This window comes from Vanessa tameamea, chromosome 29, assembly GCF_037043105.1.
Source record: "Vanessa tameamea isolate UH-Manoa-2023 chromosome 29, ilVanTame1 primary haplotype, whole genome shotgun sequence".
Taxonomy (NCBI): Eukaryota; Metazoa; Arthropoda; class Insecta; order Lepidoptera; family Nymphalidae; genus Vanessa; species Vanessa tameamea.
The window spans coordinates 250,374-272,598 of NC_087337.1; the positions used below are offsets into that span (position 1 = coordinate 250,374).

General features: G+C 38.6%; 2 protein-coding genes across 2 annotated transcripts in view; one reads left to right on the forward strand and one right to left on the reverse strand.

Moving 5' to 3' along the window:
* The window catches only part of LOC113402332 (1-phosphatidylinositol 4,5-bisphosphate phosphodiesterase epsilon-1-like), a 174,427-nt gene that overhangs the window by 149,652 nt on the left and 2,550 nt on the right, over nt 1–22,225 (forward strand). The window contains exons 15-39 of the mRNA XM_064219756.1: nt 182–396; nt 544–642; nt 980–1,102; nt 2,069–2,202; nt 2,451–2,549; nt 2,863–2,975; nt 4,025–4,152; nt 4,304–4,457; nt 11,070–11,200; nt 11,343–11,436; nt 12,292–12,387; nt 13,189–13,298; nt 13,392–13,534; nt 13,799–13,983; nt 14,523–14,660; nt 15,115–15,293; nt 15,905–16,096; nt 16,266–16,485; nt 16,934–17,058; nt 17,485–17,692; nt 20,068–20,282; nt 20,382–20,529; nt 20,848–20,924; nt 21,087–21,183; nt 21,392–21,518. Coding sequence (XP_064075826.1) covers nt 182–396; nt 544–642; nt 980–1,102; nt 2,069–2,202; nt 2,451–2,549; nt 2,863–2,975; nt 4,025–4,152; nt 4,304–4,457; nt 11,070–11,200; nt 11,343–11,436; nt 12,292–12,387; nt 13,189–13,298; nt 13,392–13,534; nt 13,799–13,983; nt 14,523–14,660; nt 15,115–15,293; nt 15,905–16,096; nt 16,266–16,485; nt 16,934–17,058; nt 17,485–17,692; nt 20,068–20,282; nt 20,382–20,529; nt 20,848–20,924; nt 21,087–21,183; nt 21,392–21,518 — 3,550 coding nt within the window. The remainder of the gene's footprint in view (nt 1–181; nt 397–543; nt 643–979; nt 1,103–2,068; nt 2,203–2,450; nt 2,550–2,862; nt 2,976–4,024; nt 4,153–4,303; nt 4,458–11,069; nt 11,201–11,342; nt 11,437–12,291; nt 12,388–13,188; nt 13,299–13,391; nt 13,535–13,798; nt 13,984–14,522; nt 14,661–15,114; nt 15,294–15,904; nt 16,097–16,265; nt 16,486–16,933; nt 17,059–17,484; nt 17,693–20,067; nt 20,283–20,381; nt 20,530–20,847; nt 20,925–21,086; nt 21,184–21,391; nt 21,519–22,225) is intronic.
* Nucleotides 5,294–9,514, reverse strand: LOC113402313 (cleavage stimulation factor subunit 1). The gene is made up of 11 exons (XM_026642538.2): nt 9,339–9,514; nt 8,775–8,861; nt 8,517–8,620; nt 7,952–8,106; nt 7,528–7,619; nt 6,736–6,874; nt 6,450–6,610; nt 6,022–6,172; nt 5,842–5,935; nt 5,525–5,675; nt 5,294–5,418 (listed from the first exon to the last, which is right to left on the reverse strand). The coding sequence occupies exons 1-11, from the start codon at nt 9,413–9,415 to the stop codon at nt 5,328–5,330; spliced, it is 1,302 nt and encodes a 433-aa protein (XP_026498323.1). The 5' UTR covers nt 9,416–9,514; the 3' UTR covers nt 5,294–5,327.

The window sequence follows — 22,225 nt, forward strand, 5'->3', positions numbered from 1 at the left end:
GATATCTCTCTCAATTTAGTGTTCGATCTCAACTTCTGAGTTTCTTGCCGGTTTTTGGTAGACTCTACATTCCGAACCGGTGATAGCTTCACTTAATATATTTTGTTAAATGACGATTCAGAAGTACTTGTAAAAGCCTACTTGAATAAAGTATATTTTGATTTGATTTGGATTCATCCAGGTCTTTGGAGGCAGGGATTCCGTTTGTGACAGCTCGTCACACTCAACGCCAGTCAAATACGCAGAGTCTCACACAGACTCGATAAAGAATACAGGAATGAAATTTAAGAAGAACAAATCCACGTCTGAATTGAAGAGTTCCCCGAAGAGCTACAGCTCACACACATCCGGCACGCGCAGTGACGATGATGTAGTCCAGGGATCACCAAGGCACAGGTGAAAATTATATCTTGGTAATAAAAAGGTACATGAGCAAATTTTGACCTGAAAATTTAAATAAAAAAATACAAATAGACTCTTTTAAGTACTATATATTTCTTTAGCTAAAATTGTTTTATAATAATAAGGTATGTATTTCTTCAGCTCGTATTCGGCCGCGTCGAGCCAGCATTCGTGCGCGCCGCGACACAGCAGCCTCACCGCCGCGCCCAGCGTGTTCAGCGGCTCCCCTAACCGCAGTAGGTAAGCTTCAAATTACATCATTTTGGTGGAATAACTCTATTAATATGTTAATTTATTATTAGAGCCCTATTATAGTATCCGTTAAGAGGATATCCTTTTTTTTTCTATTTTATAAAGTTGAACAGCTTATAAGGATGCCTCTCTTATAATCCGTAAAGAGAGTTCCTAGGCTGGAAACGTGCATTCTGCAGATAAATGTGACTACGCTTATAAATATAACTACAATTTTTTTTATGGACAACGTCAATAACTTTTTGTAGACCCAACTAGAAAAACGTTCGTAGTGGAATAATTAATAAGAATACATTTCCTTTAATGTTTTACGATATGTTCATAGTTTAAGAAGATTAGAAACCAGTGAGAGATTCTGGGAGAATCTGAAACATCTGAGGACGGGGTCAGTGGGCTACGACACGCAACTCGACTTCATGGACTTTGTCGCGTTATTTCGAAGCTTTAGGTGAGTAGGTTGAAAAAAATTCGAAGCTACATAGCCTTCTTTTGTATGTGTACAGGAAAGCTATCACCTAGAACTTTAAAACCTTAACCCAATAAGTAGCTGCCCACGAGATATTTAACTTCTTATATTGCGGAGATAGTTCTCCATTTTTATCCACCATATTCTCAGTCCTGGTATGTTAAACATGACTCGGAATCTTCGACTTGACGTTTCGTGTCAGTACCATAAGCCACTGTCTCACAAGCCCTGCAACTCTGCGTTTCGACGTGGGCCTCTTAACACAAAACCAGTAGCGTCGCTAAGATCGAATGCTAAGCGATGCGACAAAAATGACGATAGTCGCGTATGCATTTTACTTGGGCATAAAACCTGAACCCAAAAATCTTGTCCATAAATAATACATCATTAAATCTCCATTTGTTGAAATGAAAAGAACGATTAGCGACTAATAATTTGCAAAATGTCGGTTATATTGATGCATCCCTCGGTCACAGAGCCATCTTAACCTTGGCTTCAAGAGTGGACTCACTCCCTACTATGTAATCCTGCTGAATTAGAAGACTAGTATTTCGAACCGTGCTTTAAACACTACTCAGGTTTAATAGGAAATGTTTCTCAGTTGTACAACCTACTTTCCTGTTGAAGACAAGGATTTAAGGGCTTACTAACCGATTTCAAAAAAGAGAAAACTAACAGTTCGATTATATATTTTTTTGCTTATTACCATAGAATTCCCTTATTTATGAACCGATTTGAAAATATTTTGTTGTTTAAGAGCTTCCAGTTTTGGCCCATTTAAATGTGGAGAAAAAATACCAACCCTTAGGATGAAAAATACGGCATAATTTTTTGGCTAGTTTTATTTATAATTTATTTTCTCATAGTAAAATTTTAAGTGACTGTCAGAATATGGAAGATAAAAATGGTGATGCTTAATTGGCTTTAATTGCTTAAACGTTGTTCCAGTCTAGTAATGAGGTCAGAGTTGCGAGATGTTTTCGAACATTTGGCGGTACCAAGAATGCGGAACCCACTGCTGGGCGCTGAAAAGAGTCGAAGTTCCCCAGAACTTTTCAGAAGCAAAAATGTTTTCCGCACTGGTAAGTGACACATTCTTGAAAAACCCGATAATCGTAAATCCGTTGCTTGATTTTTTTTTTAATTCAATAAACACACGATAATTGCGAATGTCAGTAAATTTTACCGGTAATTTCGAGATAGCTGTTTGATGTGATTACGATTTTAAGAAACGTTTGAGTGTTAAAACATCGTCTATCGGCCATTTCAAGTAAAAATAAAATTTAAGTATTCTTTTCTATTCAATAAGTAATGTAAGTTAACCTTGCAGGGTTACTGACGAGAAATGGTTCCCTGGACTTAGAACCGCCGAGTGACAAGGCGGGCAGGAAGAAAGCATTTGATATTCTCGCAGCGGCAGCTTTACCAGGTAGGTTAAACAAAAACCACAGCCTCGTTGGTCTCTTGCCTAGCTAATAAACGGATCACCAGCTTCCGTTATGGAATTCTATCAGAGCCATCGAAAACACAGAGGTTTTATTTAAGGAATCTCTACAAAAATTCGGACTTATGAAATTGGCATTGCTCCACTTTTGAGTCTTAGAAAACTTTGGTCCTGTGCTTGACATTGACTTGACTACGAAAGTGGGGGAATAAACTGCATTAGATATATCGATAGTTATCCTGTGATTGATTTGAAAAAACTGCTGAATATTTAAAATTAAACCAAGTTATATATTAAGGAGCAAGTCCAGACGTGAGCGGTCGAGTGTTGTCACTGCCCACACTCGGGAAGTTCTGCGAAACGAGACAAAATGAACCCAAGACTGAACAGCAGCTGAAAGATATAATACAGGTGAGCAAAAAGCAAACCTTAGATTTAAACATTCCATATGATTCCATTCCATTCTATTTAACCATATTCCAACCACAAGAGGACGGAAAAACAAAATTTGATGTTTAATTGACGCGATATAATCGGTCGAGAGCTTGACATGTGTCAAGTTGAAAACTAGGTATGTAATTATTTTATTTCTTGAGTTCTATTCGATTATACTATGTTTGTACCGCGTTGACCCGCGTGTAGAATTGTTTGTACCCCAAAACGTTTGAGAGATATGGGGGTTCAGAGTCAGCGGTAAGCGACTTTGTTTTATACTATGTAATGAAAATATAATTATTGTTTACGCCTAGTTCACCATATATTTGAAGCCAAAAAAATGTGTTATTGTATACCTAGTGTTCAACTACACACAGGTGATAGCTTGGAACATCTATGATATTCATTATGGATTCGAGAAAATTGGCGTTAAGAACTTTGAGAGTGATATAGGAACTTTGGAAGTGAAATTAAAGTGGATACAAGTAGTTAAGTGGAAAAGTGTTTTATTATAAATAAAGATACATTAACGAATAACTGTTTGTAGCGCACAATGTAGCTTAGCTATTAGTATATCTTATGATATACATCAAACTATGGTTTGTTTATCTTTCTTCCTTCTTCGTTTTCAAAGGCTTCATGTTTCTCCTTCAATTAACCGTAGTTTTTTTTTATGTAATAGGTAAATAGGCCACCTGCTGTTAAGTGGTCACCACCGCCCATAGACGACGGCGCTGTAAGAAATATTAACCATCCCTTACATCACCAATGCGCCACCAACCTTGGGAACTAAGATGTTATATCCTTGAGTTATAGTTACACTGGCTCCTTCACCCTTCAAAACGGAACAGAACAATACCAAGTAGGGTTGCTTGGCGGCAGAATATCTAATGAGTGGGTAGTACCTACCCAGACGGGCTTGCATAGTCTCAGTTTTGTAAATGTGGGCACTATCGCTTTTTTTTAAGCCACGTTGAGCTATTGAAGTTGATTGTAAAATTATTACCAGTACGTGTTGTTCACAGAGACACGAACCGGACCCAACATTGCGGGCGGAGAACTGCTTCTCATTCGAGGGTTTCGTAAGATTCCTCACTGATAAAGACAATTACGCATTCGTACCCGAGCAGCGGAGAGCTAACAATTTTACGGGGTAAGCACTGTAAAAATATGTGATTACCTGTTTAAGTAAAATCTTCGAACTGTTTTCGTAGAAGTTATTGTAGTATAGTAGCTTTGATGTTATTTTTCCCTGACCTGTTGATTGGGTATCAAATGCTTCTATGAGACGTAATATTATTTAGGAAATCCGCAAGTAATGGGGAAGATGACCTACCCAAGGAGCTATCCCACGAGATGACGGGACCCCTCAGCCAGTACTACATAGCCAGCAGTCACAACACGTACCTCACCGGTCACCAGCTGAAGGGGGAGTCGTCGGTAGAGCTGTATAGTCAGGTATGTAGGAACCACTGTTTCTATCTCTTTCACACACTTATATCTTCACGAACTCTTCTAAAGATGAGGGCAAATTATACTAAAAAGGATTATACGTTTGCAAGAGCCAAATTTCATTTGTCAAACTTGAAAAATTAGAGCTCAATTATACGTATTAATAAATTTTAATCTCAATTTTCACAATATATTTTGGACATTATATTTTAGACACACTAGTAACTATATATTTAGTTGAGCAACCATTTATGAGGCAATGGTTTTCGTGTGAGAGGATAAAATTATTTAAACTTAAACGTATCAGCACACACTTTCACAGGCCGTCGAAACGCGCTGTTGCTCTAAAACACAAGAAATCTTTTTTTTATGAATTAGGAAGAAATGGGTCACCTAATGGTGGTGCTTTATTGGCTTTAATTGCTTAAACGTTGTTCCAGTCTAGTAATGAGGTCAGAGTTGCGGTACCGAGAATGCGGAACCCACTGCTGGGCGCTGAAAAGAGTCGAAGTTCCCCAGAACTTTACAGAAGCAAAAATGTTTTCACTAAGTGGTCACCGCCCATAGACATTGACTCTGTTAAAAATATTTATAATTCCTTAAACCGCAGGACCTTGTAACACTGGTTAACTCACCCTCCAATACAGAAAGCATCAGTACTAAGTATTGTTGTTTGGCGTTAAAAAAGACGAGCGGGAGATGTGAGGACCTAAACCAACCACCACCAAGCATACTGTTAGTAACAAACTCCAAACGCATGCTGAGAATTTACTAAAAATAATTATCCTAAATCGCAGCTCAGAAGCAGGATATTTATAATACGGGGCACCAAATAAAATCACTTTAATTGCGTATATTATTTATTAAATCGAGATACTAGTGCGTGTTCCGCCGGTACCAGAACCGCGCGCGGTAGTCGTCGCTGCACGTCAGGAAGGCGGGCGCCGTGCCCGAGTGCACGATGAACCTGCACACACACACACAGTTTTCTCATTGTGATTCAAGACTTATATGATCTGTGAGTCCTACCCGAAGGCTAAGGCAATGCGGCCCACGTGTCCGTACGCACTCACCGCACGGCCCCGTTGTGCCCCAGCGACATGAGCTGACAGCGGCTGGCGCTGCGCGAGTGCCACGTGCACAGCGAGGTGGTCGCCTCGTCCGGGAACAGCACGTAGTCCTCCGTGTGGTTGAACACGGCCTGCGCGTGGTGCTCCTGCTTGCCTGCCGAACGATTAACCCTCCGTGAGGCTCACACGGCACCACTATGTGAACCATCCAGGCGCTTTGTACATATGTGAAATACTTTAGAATTTATTAACAATTGGGGGCAGAAGTGAATGTCAAAACGAAACAGCCTGTATGGTGTTAGGGTGGCGGCTGTAGTTACCGGTGGTGCCGGCGCCCGTGTACTGGATGAGGCAGCGACTGGACGCCAGCTCCCACAGCTTGATCGACGAATCCATGCCCGAGGTTAGGAGATACTGCGGAAAATATTATACAGAACCGACATGTATGTTTGTTTTTGGAAGGCATTAAGATAAGTTTAAGCCATGAGTTGGTGTATCACCTTGCTGTTCCTGGTGAAGGCGACGGAGCACACCTCGGAGCCCTCGTGCGCGTTGATGAACGTGTTGAAGCAGCGGTTGGAGACCGTGTCCCAGAGCTTCACCGAGCCGTCCGCGCTGCCGCTCGCGAAGTACTTGCCGTTCGGGGAGAACCTGCGGGCGGACACGGAGACGGGTTCGAAGAGGCGAGTCTACGCAAGGCACAAGTGTACGAGTATCCATGCCCTAACTCTCATACTCTGCGGAGAGTTCAGGCGCAGAACCGACAACTTACGTGCTGTCCGAGGCACAGGACTATAAGGTCTGCGAAATTCCAGACTCCTGGCATCTGCTGCTAATTTCACAGTAGAAATCTACAACGAGGCAGTTAGACTACCATACTGTAGGGTCAGTAAAAAAAAACTGGCATTCAGAATGTTCCGAGACTCACTTGATGGAATTGACTTGTTTCTTGTGGTGGTGCGAGGGTACGGGACACACGAAGCACTGGCTGGTGGTCACGTCGTACAGGCGGATGACGGGCTGGGTAGTGGATGCTATGATGTGGTCGCCTAGCGGGTGGAACGCCACGCACAGGACTTGCTCTGCGTCCTGAAATTAAGTTGTTAATTTATCTCACAGCGTCTGTGATTTAATACATAATGTATCGAAGGCAACTGCGTTCCAATGCGTGTCCCAATAATAATAGATGATATCTTTGCAACAAGAGCACTCACTGTAATAGATTTGTATGCCTTCTTTGCGGATGCTTTGGTAATGTCGAACAGTTTGATGCAGCAGTCGCGTGACGCTGACACGAGGATCTGTTCCCGGGGATGGAAATCTAATGCTGTTATTTCATCTGTGTGGTCATATCTAGGGAACAGATAATGATATGTATATTTTTTTAAATATTTGTATATATCTCCAGAAATGTTGTCTGTGCCGTTAGGGTTTTATCTTTAATATGTATTAACGTTTTTTAACCTGGCAACATCTTTCAACATCTTTTCATTACCAGGCGTAGTAAAGTCATAAATTTCAAGTACATTAAAGAAAAGTCGAAAATTTTTAAAAAATCAATTTGAATTAAAATAAATTTTATTTAGATTTTTTATAAAACAGTCAGATGATGGTATGTCACTACTGCCCATAGGCTTTAACGCTGTTACAAATATTCATTCCTTACTTCAGCATGTGCCATGTAAGCCGGCTGTCATGGTATGGGCATGTTATGTGGAAGAATGAGGACCGTGTTGTGAGGAAGGTCTTGAGCGTGGACATGGATGGATAAAGAGGTAGAGGACGACTAAATAAACGATGGTTGGATTGTGTGAAAGACGATATGGCTGGAAAGAATGTTACTTGTTTACTAAAATTGGGGTAAGGGCAGGAGGATAATGGATGCCTTCATCATGTGCCACCAACACTCCTGACACTTATCCAAACAGCCGAATCATGTTCGACTTTTTCCAAACTCCTGATGGGTAGTCAGGAGTGTATGTATATAGTCAGGTGTTCGTACTTACAATGTTCGAATAACGGGGTGTCCTTGCTGCTCTCTTCCGGGATCGACTTCTTCCGGAGCCGACTTCGCCAACATCCGCTCCACATCTAAAATCTAAAAACATATACAAATATATGTTGTATATACAATATACAATAACAACAGAACTGTTTAGGTTACAACAATCACTCATTCAACATTCGATTAGCAATACAGTGTTATTGTGATCCAGTTTGAAGGCTGAGTGAACCAGTGTATTAAAGCAGTATCGAGGTACAAGGGACTTACCTTTTTAGTTACCAAGGTTGGTGATGGATTTGCTATGTAAGGAATGGTGGATATTTCTTACAGTGCGGTAATGTCCACTTACCAACTGGTGGCCCATTTTCTGGCCGGCCAATCCAATAAAAAACGGCACCAAAGAGCATTCAGCCGTGGTGCAGTACCTTGATGCTGGCGTCCACGCTGCCGGTGGCCACGAGCTGCCCGCACGCGCTGAAGGCGCCCGCGCGACACGCCATCTTGTGTGACGTCACGTACGCCGTCTCGTACGTGGCCGGCTCGGGCGCCAGCGACGACGCGTCCATCTCGAACTCCAAGTCTAAACACGTTCAGAACGCGCTTCTTACGATCTTATACATCATTTGAAAAACAGCCAAGTCCATAGAGTCCGTGGTGGATTAATTATGTAGTAGGGGGTGGGGTCATTACTAATGACCCGGAAATTTCACTTACTCTTAGTCTGATGGTACAGTCATCCAACAAGATTGTACAAGTTCAGAACCAATGGCTACATTTTCCCAGTTTCCTTGGACATCCTAACAAATTCTTGACAGAACATGCTGAGACTATTGGCCACAACCCGGATATGTATCCAGCACTCGTCGATACCGACTTATGTAGTTGTAAAAGCTAGCCAATAGATTATCGAGACTTAAATTACATAATCTAGCGGTCAAAAATAATAAACTTAATTTCAATTTTAAATGCATATTATCAATGAGTACATACCAAATCCTGTAGTTCCCAGTAGATGTTCAGCTCCACTGGAGGCTGCGAGACGATCCTTTCTGTCCGGCTCATGTTGGAGACCAACCATCATGAGATTTAAGAGTCTAAAATACATTATTATTTATTTAGGAAGTGTATAAGCACCTCTTGGTGGTAAGTAGACATGTTAACCAATCAACACTGGCACAAACCACTCGACAATGCATTGGTCCGTAATAACTATGGGCCTATAAATGGAATAATATAATTCCATGTTACCTGTCACTCGGTGGACATGGTGGGTCAGCATGTACAGCCACTGACAGAGTCGCTGCAATCGGTTGAAAGCCATCATAATGGAGTTGACTGTAACAAAATAAAATGCACTAAGCGGAATTTATATATTATTAAGTACTGTTACAGATATAGGCTTAAATTTGTGTATATCATAAATATAATACAGATTGCCTCATTTGTTTAGTGTTGATTTAAAGTTAATTGTGTGTACATATGTAACTATTTTACTTTATAGTCCGATAATTTTACTGAAAACCTGATAATCTCACGAAGATTTCATAATTTTACGTTTTGAATACATTTGACGTCTAAATGAACACGAATTGATTACATTAAACGAATAAATTCATAAAAAAAATATTCAAAAAGCACGTAAACATAACCTATAACAAAAACTTTTATTTTTTTATTAAATTCCGTTTTATTATGATATAACATACATTGAAATATCATAGCAAGATGAAATAAAGTAAACTATTTAGTTTAAATCTTGATTTAAACTGATAATTAAACGTTAAACAAGACAAATAACAAGAAAAGCGTTACCTTATTATCATTCGATACAACAACTCTCTATTCTTAACAACATTTCTTGTGTCCACGTCCACGGGGACATCTTTCATTATAACTTCCGTTTCGGACGCAATTTTGAATAATTTCAGTGGACCGGCGAAATAAACAAAGTGTTTTTCAACACGAAACTTGCGGAACTGTCAAATATCACAAACACAATCGTCAATTATTTTGGCACTTGACGTTTCGTTATACGCTTTACGTTAAAAACTTTTTTTAAATGTTTATACGTATAAATATCGTAAAACAAAACATAGAGGGAATAAAATACGACGAAATTTCTACTAAAATATAGAAAAATGTAACACAACCACGACTCAGTGTGAACATTTGCTTGGACTATAACGAATCAATAAATATGATCATGCGTCTAACGCTGCGTTCACATTTTCGTTCAACAATTTACAGCTTTATGAACGTGCAGTGAAATGATTAATACTATTAACCGCATGTATGAGCACAGCTTTGATCAATGTAAATTAGACGCTACGTTAAATCAATTTAATTATTTTAACAATGTGAAGGGATTATTAACATAAATGTTGTAATTATTATAAGACCATGTTTTATATTATTTTTTTAAACAAAGATCCTATTGAATACATAATGTTCAAATTTACGCAAGATACTGGCTGAAAGCTTCTGAAATATTGATTAACATTTAGAAAATGTGATAAAATACTTTAATATAATAGAATAATAAAAAAAACCAGTAGGCAATCATTTTATTATCACACACACGTAATTTAATTTAAAATACATAATTGATTTACAACGTTATTTTTCGTAACTGAGAGCCGAAATGGCCCAGTGGCTAGAACGCGTGCATCTTAACCGATGATTGCGTGTTCAAGTCTAGGCAAGCACCGCTGAATTTTCATGTGCTTAATTTGTGTTTATAATTCATCTCGTGCTCGGCGGTGAAGGAAAACATCGTGAGGAAACCTGCATGTGTCTAATTTCAACGAAATTCTGACACATTTGCATTCCATCAACCTGCATTGGTGCAGCGTGGTGGAATATGCTTCAAACCTTTCCCACAAAGTGAGAGGAGGCCTTAGCCCAGCAGTGGGAAATTTACAGGCTGTTAATGTTATGTCATCATCATCATCCTCCTGCCTTTTTCCCAATTTTACTTGGGGTAAATTTTTTTTTTTTTTTACTTTATTTCTTTTAATTTTAATGTTATGTATATTATGTTATTTCGTAACTGCATCACGAATTTTAGCAGCGTCTAAACTATAGTTACCCTTTTACCACACAAGGAAAAGAGATGCAAATAAGTCTGTCATTTAGGTTGTTTTCATTTGTTACTATTTTATTCATGATCCAATAGGCGTCGTTATCAATTATATTTCTCTTCTATTTATAAAACAGAGCTTCTATCGCCATTTTTTATTATTACTATTTTTTTTATTTAAGCTAAGTGCATGCTCCTATATTGAAGGAGCACACAAATTGTAACCCTTATATTGTTTAATTTTAAGAATATGTATTTGAATGAAAATGAAATTTGAACGCGCCTGAAATAATAGACAAAATATACAACAAAGAAACTCATAAAACATGCAACTGACTATTCAATTTTATATATTATGTCAACTGAAGATGGCCGCCTCGCCGCTAGGTCTCATATATTTTCTCATGCCACGTCACTCAGTCTTCGTTCAACAATAACATACTTAAATCAATATTTTGTCCCAGGTGCTACTGACTGGTTGCCGATGTGTCGAACTGGACTGCTGGGACGGTGACGACGGCAACCCTGTGATCTACCACGGCCACACGTTCACCACCAAAATACCATTTCGAAGAGTCGTCGAAACAATTGCTAGGTATTCGCTGGCATTTGGCACACTTTATATTTGGCGCAGCTGTTTAGATTTTGAAGCAATCAGTATAATATATCTTATGGCAACTTCAGAGCGGCAAACTTAAATTTTTTGTGCTCTACTTTATATTAATGTCATCTTTCAGGAGTGCATTCGTTGCATCTCCATATCCGCTAATTCTGAGCATCGAAAACCACTGCAGTCTCCCGCAACAACAAGTGATGGCAAGCACTTTTGAGGTCAGTAATTTTATAAACGATTTAATTACTTATTTAACAATTATTCTTTATTTACTTTGTTTCCTTTTAGTTCGGATCGTTGTCCAGTTAAATTTTTAATTTTAGTTTCACCATAGATATAGGTTCTAATAAAGTTAATTTTAAAATGGTCGTACGTATGGACGCAGCGTTACTTTTGGTTGTTTACGAAACGAAAGTTTTGTTTACTATGTAGGATTTACATAATAATTACTTAAGACCGTCGGTCTCCATAGACATGCTCCTTATAAGTCCAACAAAATACTTACTTTTCGTGTATTTAGTTCGAGTACGAGGAAACGCTCTCACAAAACTACGATAATGCAGAGTCTTTGTCATTAGTAGAAAAACCTAATATTTAATATTCAATTCCATTTCAAAACTTTAATGTTTAACTTATAATTGGCTTAATATTAATTTATATCTTATATTGTATTCATATTGTATTTGTTCTTTATTTATTTTACATTTTTGTATATGTATACGGACACATATTTAAATAAATTCATACCGATCCGACATGGAATGATTATTTTATTACCAAGAACAACTACAAGTAAGCTAGGGACCGTTCACCCTATAACTGCATTCAGTAAAGAATACATTTAGATTTAGAAATAGCCCAACCTAATAAAATCGCCATCAAATTTGAGTCCTAATAAAATAAGGAATACGAAAATTACACAAACGTTTACTATTATAGAATCCTATAAAATGTAACAAAATCGACCAAAAAGAATCCACAGAAATACGCCTTCCAAAACTTCGTGCCGTGGGCTCTAAGCCAATTTGAAATATACTGATTGCGCACACTCCACTAACACCGTGTTCATCCAGGCAGTGTTTGGAGACCAACTGGTGACGTCGTTCCTGTTCGAAGTGGACTACACGGACGAGCCGCGCCTGCCGAGCCCAGACCAATTAAAGTATAAGGTATGTTAACTGACTGAGAACAGACACTTACGGAATAATGTGTGAATTAGACTCCAAGCATGCTCTTTAAGAGGATTTAATGCCTTTGCACAGACCTGTCTTAATCCAGGGTGTTAAGCTCTGGGCGCCACGCTCGGCTATGATAGTCAAATTTTGGACAGACGCTATCTGTCCAAAATCTTGTAGAAGTGTCTTTAAGAACTGGTTTTTGTAGACGAAAATACCAGGACTCTGTTTGCACACGGGATCTAGCTATGTTTGAGATCGGACTGCCTTTACATAGAACTAGGACATTTCATGGCGTCTACCTTTACCTTTTTGGATACGTTCATACGTTCATTGTAGTTACAGGCACTAAGGACATAACATTTAAGTTCCCAAGGCTGGTGGCGCATTGGCGATATAAGGAATGGTTAATATTTCTTACAGCGCTAGTATTTTAAAATATCCAGACTTATTTTATAGAGTCACGTCGACTTGTTTGTCGTTTCAAACTTCGAATGGAAACGCGGAGTCAGGAATTCTGTTCTTTTGCGTGAAACTATCGAGATTTAAACTTAGGATTTGTTTCAGGGTTTCCTGTAAATATATTTGTTTCTCTCATTACAATATATTCTATTTGACACAACTAATTATATCAATAAAAATCAAATTTAAAATTAGTTTCTTTACTCATTATACACATAAACATTTTTCATCAAGTGCATTTGCAAAAGAAAGACTATGGTATACAACAAACAGCCACGAGAGTGATGCTGTATATATTTTAGTTACAAATTAACGATATAATACATTCATCAGGTACTTATAAAGAATAAGAAATTGCTTCCGGTGCAGTCCAGCCCAACCATAGGACTTACTGGAGCAAGTTCCGCGCAAGGCTATGGCGGCGTGCTCGCCACAGCATTCAGGTGAGTCAATATACCATTACAATTACCTCTGCCAAGATCTTGTATAATAAACTCATCACCAGTACAGTACTTACCATTTCTCAATATATCCAGGACTAATGGCATTCGTCAAACGAGTTCGTCTCTGCCAGACGCCAGCAACAGGACGAGTTCCATCATGTCCAACCAATCAGCTGGCTCGTCCCTCACGGAGTACTTCTCTGATGAAGATTACGACGAAGATGATGAAATTGACGGTATAATTCACGTTACTTAATATATTACTTTGTATCATAAAGACCCATGTCAAAGATAATTTAAAACAAGCCCAAACACCATTAAGATATTATGGTGTTTAATTAGTGGTTATGTGTCTTCTGGCTCAAAATAAATCCTGCCACTAAAAATAAGAACCAGAATATTTTCAGTATAATTAGAGCCCTTTGTCCAGAAGTAGAAATACAACGGCATATTTATGTACAAAATTCTTGTGATCAATAAAATAAACTCTCTTTTCCCAGAGAAAGAGTTACACAAAATCCTAAACTCTCTGGAGGAGAAGGTCGGTCGGACCTCCCTCTCGCTCTACCAGAGTTTTCGTCGTGATGGAGAAGGAGAACCGTCGGCTGCGTTGAAACACGCTACAAATAGAAAACGTAGCAATCAAATAGCCAGGGAACTCAGTGATATGGTCACTTATGTTCAAGTGAGTTTATTTCATCAGAACGTCTTTGAGGTTTGAGGTAAAATCTGTGACATTTAGAAGAAAAAACGTCATCAAATGTAACTCGAGAAATTAAAAGAAAGCATGTCATCCTTATATATACAAATCTTCTGTATGTGTGTCTCTGAATTCCTAAAGGAACGAAATCGATTTATCATTTGAGTGGAATAGATTTTACTAAATATTAAGTCTTATTTCAATCGTACGAAGTTGGGACGAGCAGTTAGTTCCAGCTACATACACATGCCCAAAGAAGATCGCTGATACAGTACTTCCCACGATTCCAATGCTAAATAGATACTGTCGTCACCGAGACAGAAATGCAGAATTAGAATTTAGAAATATTGTAATTCTATATAATTTTCATAACTTACATACATCAAGTACATATGTATATTGCACATACATTTTATATACCTATATATAATTAGTTTATTTTGTAAATGTATAATTCCATAATAAATAAGATATTCCGACTGTAGCGAACGTAACTGGTATATATATTTATTTAAATATCGCAGGCAATAAAATTCCGAGGTCTCAATCCAATATCACCGAGAAGTTCCATGAAACAACCCAGCAATGTCGTGAAGGACAACTCCAGTGGCGCCGCTTGCAGCAGCTTCGAGTCCTCGGAGAGTAGTGACAGCACAGGAACAGTAAGTCCAGAAGAATGGTAATATTTATATGTAACAAGATATTTTAACAATTCAAGATAAATAAATAAAAATAAATAAATAAAAAATAAGATCCTTGCTTCTACTGCCAAAGTTGGCTAGTAAAAAGCTATTGAGTATTCTGGCCAAAAATTCTTGTAGTTATTTGCCAGTGTAACATTCCCTTACCGATTCTCTGTTTGCGAATATCAGATTTGCCATCACATCTGTACATAAATTTGAGCACACAGTTGAACGCGATACAAAATTATATAAATATACGAAGAAATATGGTACGTAAATACTATATAATATCAGGCAACGACTCGTGACGGCTTAGCGGCTTGTTTGTTTATTATATAAATATTAACACCATTAAAATCCGAACTCTACTCAAACAGAATTAGTCAATCAAGAAGCAAATATAATAGTGGTTTTTTTATTGCTTGTGTAGCAGCAACTAGCGGTCAGCAGTCAGCACTCCCGAGCGCGCTGCCTGAACGCCCCCGCCGCGCACCACCCGTGCTACCGCTGCTCGTCCGTCAACGAAGCCATCGCCAAGAAGATCTGCAGGAAACATCCCTTGGCCCTCATCGCGCACACGGAAACGCAACTTGTCAGAACATATCCCGCCGGGTAACTTGCCATTCGTAAATACACATGATCGTGATCATGAAATAATTCACTCACAATGTTTTAAGGCCCCCTTGACCCCTTGGACTATTGTCGTCCTAACCTAACCTAACCTAACAAACTTTTGAAGCTTAAATAGAGGGATAAATAGGAATAATAGTGATTCCACATATACTAAATATATTTAGAAACGAGATAAAAAAATATGAAAACAGGAATCACGTAGTATAAAATTATTTACGAGTACATATCGGGAATGGCATTTGCTTATAAAGATATTTTTTTTACCTAAGCTTAGCTGTCGAAATTATCTAACAACAGCTCGCGGGTCAGTTTACCGTCCCTTGCATTTTCTAAAGCAAGATATCTGTCAAGAAAATTTACGATGTACTTCCAAAACCTTTTATGTTACAAACTTAAATTATAATACCTACAAATTAATCAATTAATAAATAATAATAATTAATATGAAACAGTAACTTGGTATTCTCGTCGGTCTTCTACATAGAATCTATATACATTACAAAACTGTGATAGTGGTGAATTAGTCTAGTATATAACGATTCAAAAGTTACAAGAATAAAGTACATTTAGATTTGAAGCGTATTCCCCAGCCTAAGGATAGACTCGTCCAACTTCGACCCGGTCACGTTCTGGTCGTGCGGCGTGCAGCTCGTGGCGCTCAACTACCAGACCGAGGACGCGGCGATGGCGGTCAACGCGGCCATGTACGAGAGCAACGGCTGCTTGGGATACGTGAGGAAACCGAGGGTCATGTGGGACCCGAGCCATATCGCTTTTCGACGGTGAGCCCATTCGTAAACCTCACGTCCAGAACGATATTCTCTGAAATCCAATAACCTTGCAAAATGAAATTCAACTAAATATTATGAACTCAGCATGCCTTGTGATGTCTCTTAATTTTGGTGGATATACTAAATACGACTTGCGCAAAGATATTTTCATCTCCATCAGGTTTAACCCCATGGATAAAGAGTTCGATGGCATCCACGCAGCACATCTCACCCTCGCCGTCATTTCCGGACAATACGTCGCTGAAAACGTTTACTCCTTCTATAACGCATTCGTTGAAGTTGAAATATTGGGTGTTCCTGCTGACTGTAGGAAGATCAAGACGAGGGTCGCCAGAAGAAACGCCTTAAATCCTATTTGGAACGAGACATTTAATTTTAAGGTAAGTTTTTAAATTCAATTTAGTCAAACTTATCGAAAACTTGGAGACAATCGCTTGCGATTTTTAAGAAGATAATTTTATTGTGAAAAAGTTTCAACTTCAATAGAAATTCAAGAGTCAGAAATTGTATATTCAAAAGGCGGATAAGCGATAACCCCACAGGTCCATAAAACATTATCAATCAATCATTTAAAATAAATGATAAATCAATTATAAAAATATAATACCATACTAATTTTTTAGATACGTTTTTAAAAAAGATTTGTGATAGCCTCTCGTCGAAGGCATATATTTATGACGCGAAAACATTCTTTGGGAATCACTAACAGACTGAATAAACCTTACGATGTACCGCAGGACTCAAGAGTCTGGATCAAGAAACTTTGTTTCACTACAGTTAAAATATAAATCACTGTTTAAATATCTAAAAGTATCCATGAAATTTCAGGTGAACTTTCCAGAACTGGCATTCGTTCGTTTCGAAGTATACGACGCGGATACTAATTATATGTTATCGCAGCGTGTGATACCGTTACTCTGTCTGCGCCCAGGGTACCGCCATGTGCGGTTAAGGTGAGATCATTTTAGTAATAAGTGTAGCCTAAACACGAACGAGAAATTCACATACCAAATTGAAAACTAAGAAAACAACTGAAAAAAAGTACTACAATACATGAATCTTGACTAAAAATTGCAGGTTAAAACCTCAGTGGTAAATTTTCGCTTATATTTCTGTTTTTAATTATAAGTCATCTCGCTGTCAGTACTGAAAGTTTCGGATGACGAATGAATATGAGCCACGTGTACATTTGCCAACGAATATTGTACCAACATGGTGGTATTAACTCTAAATATATTCCTCAAACCGAGAAGTATTAGTCCAGAAATGACAGGACACAATGTACAAACTGTTACCATATGTGCTGTTAATTCAAATTCGATCAGGAGTTCGACAGGTGCAAGTTTTTACTTGGATACAGTTTCGCTTCTTCCACACAGATCTCCGACAAATCAGCCGTTAAACATGGCGTCACTGCTGATATTCTCTCGCTGCGCGGAAGAGCAGGCGGGCGAAAGTTGTCGCGCGGACGCCGAGCCGACTTCGCCCACGCAGCGCAGGAAGATACACTTCCTCGTGGTGCACGCCGTGGTGCTGCACGAGCCCTACTCGATACTCAAAGTGACGCACGACACAACCACCAACGAGGTACGATGCTTTCATTATTGAAGGCATAACTTCTTATGGGAGGGTAAACCGCTTCGTTACGTAACGCGTTACGGCACTCGTCTGTCTGGCTTCCCTTTCTCTTAAGTTGTGTATGTGTCTGTCAGTCAGAGTAAGAAAACCTTCGTCAGTTTTCAAATTCATTCCTTTATCAAGTCGTAAACTCTTAGTACCTTTTGAATCTAAACCACTAAACAGACAACTGCATATAAAATTAAACTAACATATTATGATAACTTGGTTCCAAACAGTGTTAAATCTTTGGACTACGTCTAGTGTCATATCAATATAAAAACTTTTTTATGGCTTAATTAGTCATTACAAGATTTAAATTAGATATGATATATTCTACTGAATTGTCAGTCTGTCAGTGTCATATATTTTCTTGCAATATCTTGCAATCTTAGAATAAAAACACTTGTAATATTATTCGGCCGTTATTTTAAGTGACGGTTAATGTAATGACGTGACGTGTGATGAGTGGTTCCATCGGCACCGGGAAGTGGTGGTGATTCCTTGGCCTGCAGAAGCGGCGGACATACCCTTTCGAAAATCTTTGGGATTTGATGGTACAGCGGTGGATAAATAATAACGATAGAACCAAAGCAGCTGGCGTAAAACATTGCCGAAGTGTCTTGAAGAGCTTCAGAGGAACCGATATAAGCTCTCGCCTTGTTGGATCAATACGACAGCGACTACAAGCTGTGATTGATACGAATGGCGGATATGCTCGTTTTTAATAAAATTAAAAAGATCTAAGTTTATTTCTCCAATTAAAGTCGATTATTTTCTTATTTAAATATTTTATTGTTAACAATTATATTCAACAACAATGTCAAGTGCCTTCTAGTTTATTCGCGCGTTGCCATAGTTACATAATTAAAATAATTATGTGACTATGGCCAGTTATAATTTATGAATTTGAAACTTATTAGTGTATATATTACATAGTATTAAATAAATACATCATAATATAATATCTTGGCTAATTAACCTTACAAAATAAATAAGATTTGTTTAAATTAATAAATTTTACCATAATTACTATTTATTTTTACTATTTTATTTACTACTTCCGTCCTGCGGTTTCACCCGCGTTCCCGAAGATTTTATGTTTTCCCGGCATAAAAAGTATCCAATATTTTATTCCAGTACATATTCTATCTGTGTGCAAAGTTTTATCCAAATCCGTTTAATAAATAATACGTGAAAGAGTAACAAACAACCATCCACACCTCAGAGAAATCAGCCAGATTTAGACACACAAACTTTCGCGTTTATAATATTAGTAGGAAGTAGGATTTTATAAGAGACAAGTCAATGTCCTAATCTCCGATGTTACACGAGCATTCACGAAGGGCTATGAGGTTTCGTGAAAAGTTGGTAATTATCAAACCGATTGACGGCTTCTTCTTATTATTATTATAGCTTTTAAACGCTATTATACTCTTTGCTAGATGCGACTTATAATGTCATTGCGACGCAATATGTCATACTCAATCGGTAAAGCAGGCTATCGCTCATACTGAGCACACGAAAATAGATCTTAAGGTGACGAACCTTTTCTTACCCCGACTGTACATACATGTTCGAGAATTGTAACAAAGTATAAAATATTTAGTATAATCAATAAAATATTACATTAACAACTATCCTAAGCTTATCTAAAGTTAAACGATTTCAATATAAAATTGTTCAACGTAAATAAGTTTAAGTTATCACTTCTGTTAGACGTCCCGTGCCGCGACCGTATTTTTTTGATTATTAGCTGTAATTTACTTTGAGTAGGTTCACCATAATAATGCATAGTACAGTTTTGATTGTTTTATTTAATTACAATGGAACAGCTAAGCAAAGTGTGCGTGGTTTCATTTCGTAAAGCAAATCGTTTTGAGCGCAAAATAATCTGCCTTCCAAAAGGGATATCAACCAAACGGTCTCCAGAATTATGTTTAACGCTATATAAACGTCAGGCAATCATCGATATCTCCCACTGACTTTATTCAAGTGTTAAGTTGACATTTTTTAAAGACGACCTCTATCCAAATTTAAGCTATTTACAATGCAAAAAAAAACAAAAACAAATTACTTTATGAAGATCGTAACCAAATAATACAATTCAAATCTGCGCAAGCACCAATGAGGTTTTGTAAACTCAATCTTCGTTTATATTTCACTTTATGTTCTGCGTTGAAAGCAAACATCGTAAGGAATACCAACATATGCTGAGTAATATAATGGAATATTCTGGTTCCAAATTTACTTTTCAACCGAAGAGGAAGTGTGTCATCAACAGTGGGATTTATATTCGCTGATCCTGAACAGTAAATGGCAACTCTTGTGTCTCATGTGCGCAGGCGATAGCGCAGTGCCTGTCGAAGGCGGGCGTGTGTCGCTCGGCGCGCGGCAGCTACGTGCTGGTGGAGGAGGTGCCGTCGCGCGCGCCCACGCAGCGCGTGCTGGCGCCGCACGAGCGCGTGCTGCGCGCCGCCACGCAGCGCCCCGCCGCGCGCCTGCTGCTCAAGCGCGTGGGCGACGACCCCAGCAGCAGGGCCTGGCTCACCAGCATCAGGTCCGTCGCAGCGCACACTTCGTAATTATATAATCATTATATATATTATCATGCATCTTCGATATTTATCGAGATGGCTAAATTTATTGTCTTCTTCAGGTCAGCATCGACCACGGACAGGGTGAAGGATCACACGATACCCTCAGACGATGAGAGCAGCACCCAAGAGGAGACCAGGAAGCCACCAGACAGCTTCCTGGTCTGCGTCCACAATGTCTGCCATGAAATACCCTACGCTATAATGAAGGTTCGGCTACTTGTATTACTTCTTCGTACAACTTATGATCATAACAGCTTAGGAATTACTTATTAATACTTTTAAACCTAAGCTAACCTGAAAATATGCTGAAACCCGATCGCAGATACACCTACCGGGTACAAATAAACCATCCAAACAAAGACACAAAAAAAATACATTGAAATGAGTCCAGTAGCTTAGGAAAAAAGAATAACTACTGCTGTAAGAGCCTTCTTGAATAAAGTATATTTTAATTTGAATGTCATACACAGGAACAGAAACAATTATGACACAAAAGAAATAAACAGAACTCGTCATTGCCTACAGGTACCACTGACGGCCACAGCGTCCTACGTGGTCTACCAAGCTCTGACCAAGGCGCGGTGTCACGATAACCCGAAACGGTAACAAATAACTACCACTATACCAAATAACATATATTATAACAGCTTAAAAATACTTGAATAATATTAACAAAGTCACAACAACTATTAATGACTGGATAGAATTAGTTTAAGATTGTTATAATTGATGGTCTGTTTTACATTTATATATTTTAATTTCAGGTTTGTGTTGGTGGAGGAGTTGGAATGGGGGGGCAGAGCTGGTACCGGTCCTCAGCAACGAGCCCTTGCTGATGACGAGGTGGTTTACGCGGCTCAGGTTTGTTACATATTTCGTATGAACGTTCTTTTATATACCAAGAATTGTATTACTAATATTATAAATACGAATGTTTGGGTTCATTTGTTGGTCAATCACATCGAAACGGATCTGAATGACATTTGACACAGAACTAGATTATAGTCTGATGTAAATTAATTAATGATGTTGTTATTCATTGTTTTATCAAACTGTAATTAATTTACAGGCAAGTTGGAAAACCCTTGGTAGATTCGTTTTACAAGAGAGAGGTAGCACGGCCCCGCTGCCGAGACACAGAGCGTGCATCGCGAGGATACAGCGCGGGCTGAGCATGACCAGGGGCGCTATCGCTGGTGAGAAACACAATAACATCAACAACAATCGATAAACTGCTAAAGCTAAGAACCCCTCTCCTCCTAAAACGAAGACTTTTAAGCATACTACACACACGCTTAATTTCGTCAACTTCTTTCAACACGTGAAGGTTTCCTTCCATTGTTACGTGTTCCATTTTCTCATGATATTTGCCTAATTTAAGCTCACGACCTTCAGATAAAATCCTCGACTGATCCATTTGGTTAGAACACCAGCAATGTCGTACAGGTACGAAAATAGTATTTGTAGCCAATTTTTTGTAAGACAGTTAGAAAAGGTTCAGCTTGACCAAAGTTACTAGACAAAATCATGAGTTTTTTTACAGGACGTTTTTATCAAATAGGTAGGCGGACAAAAAAATTATTTACCTGGAGTGAGGGGCCGACTGTGCCCAGTGAGGGGGAACCGCCGCTAGCTTTACTTACTCGCCTTTAATCGCTTCTTGGAAGTAGAATAAATTATGAGTGAGTGGTACCTATCCAAACAAAACGCAAATGCTTGTGCAAAGTCCTGCGACCAAGGTTTTAAGTTTCTAAGAGAGACAATACTTACGAGCATTACCTCTAATAATGACCGGTTAGGTTCATTATCTCGAGACAATCTAAATGACGATTAAGGGAAAATACCGCTGGATTTTTTAGCATTGCACGCGATAACGGCGTTTACTGTAGCTATTCTGTTAAGA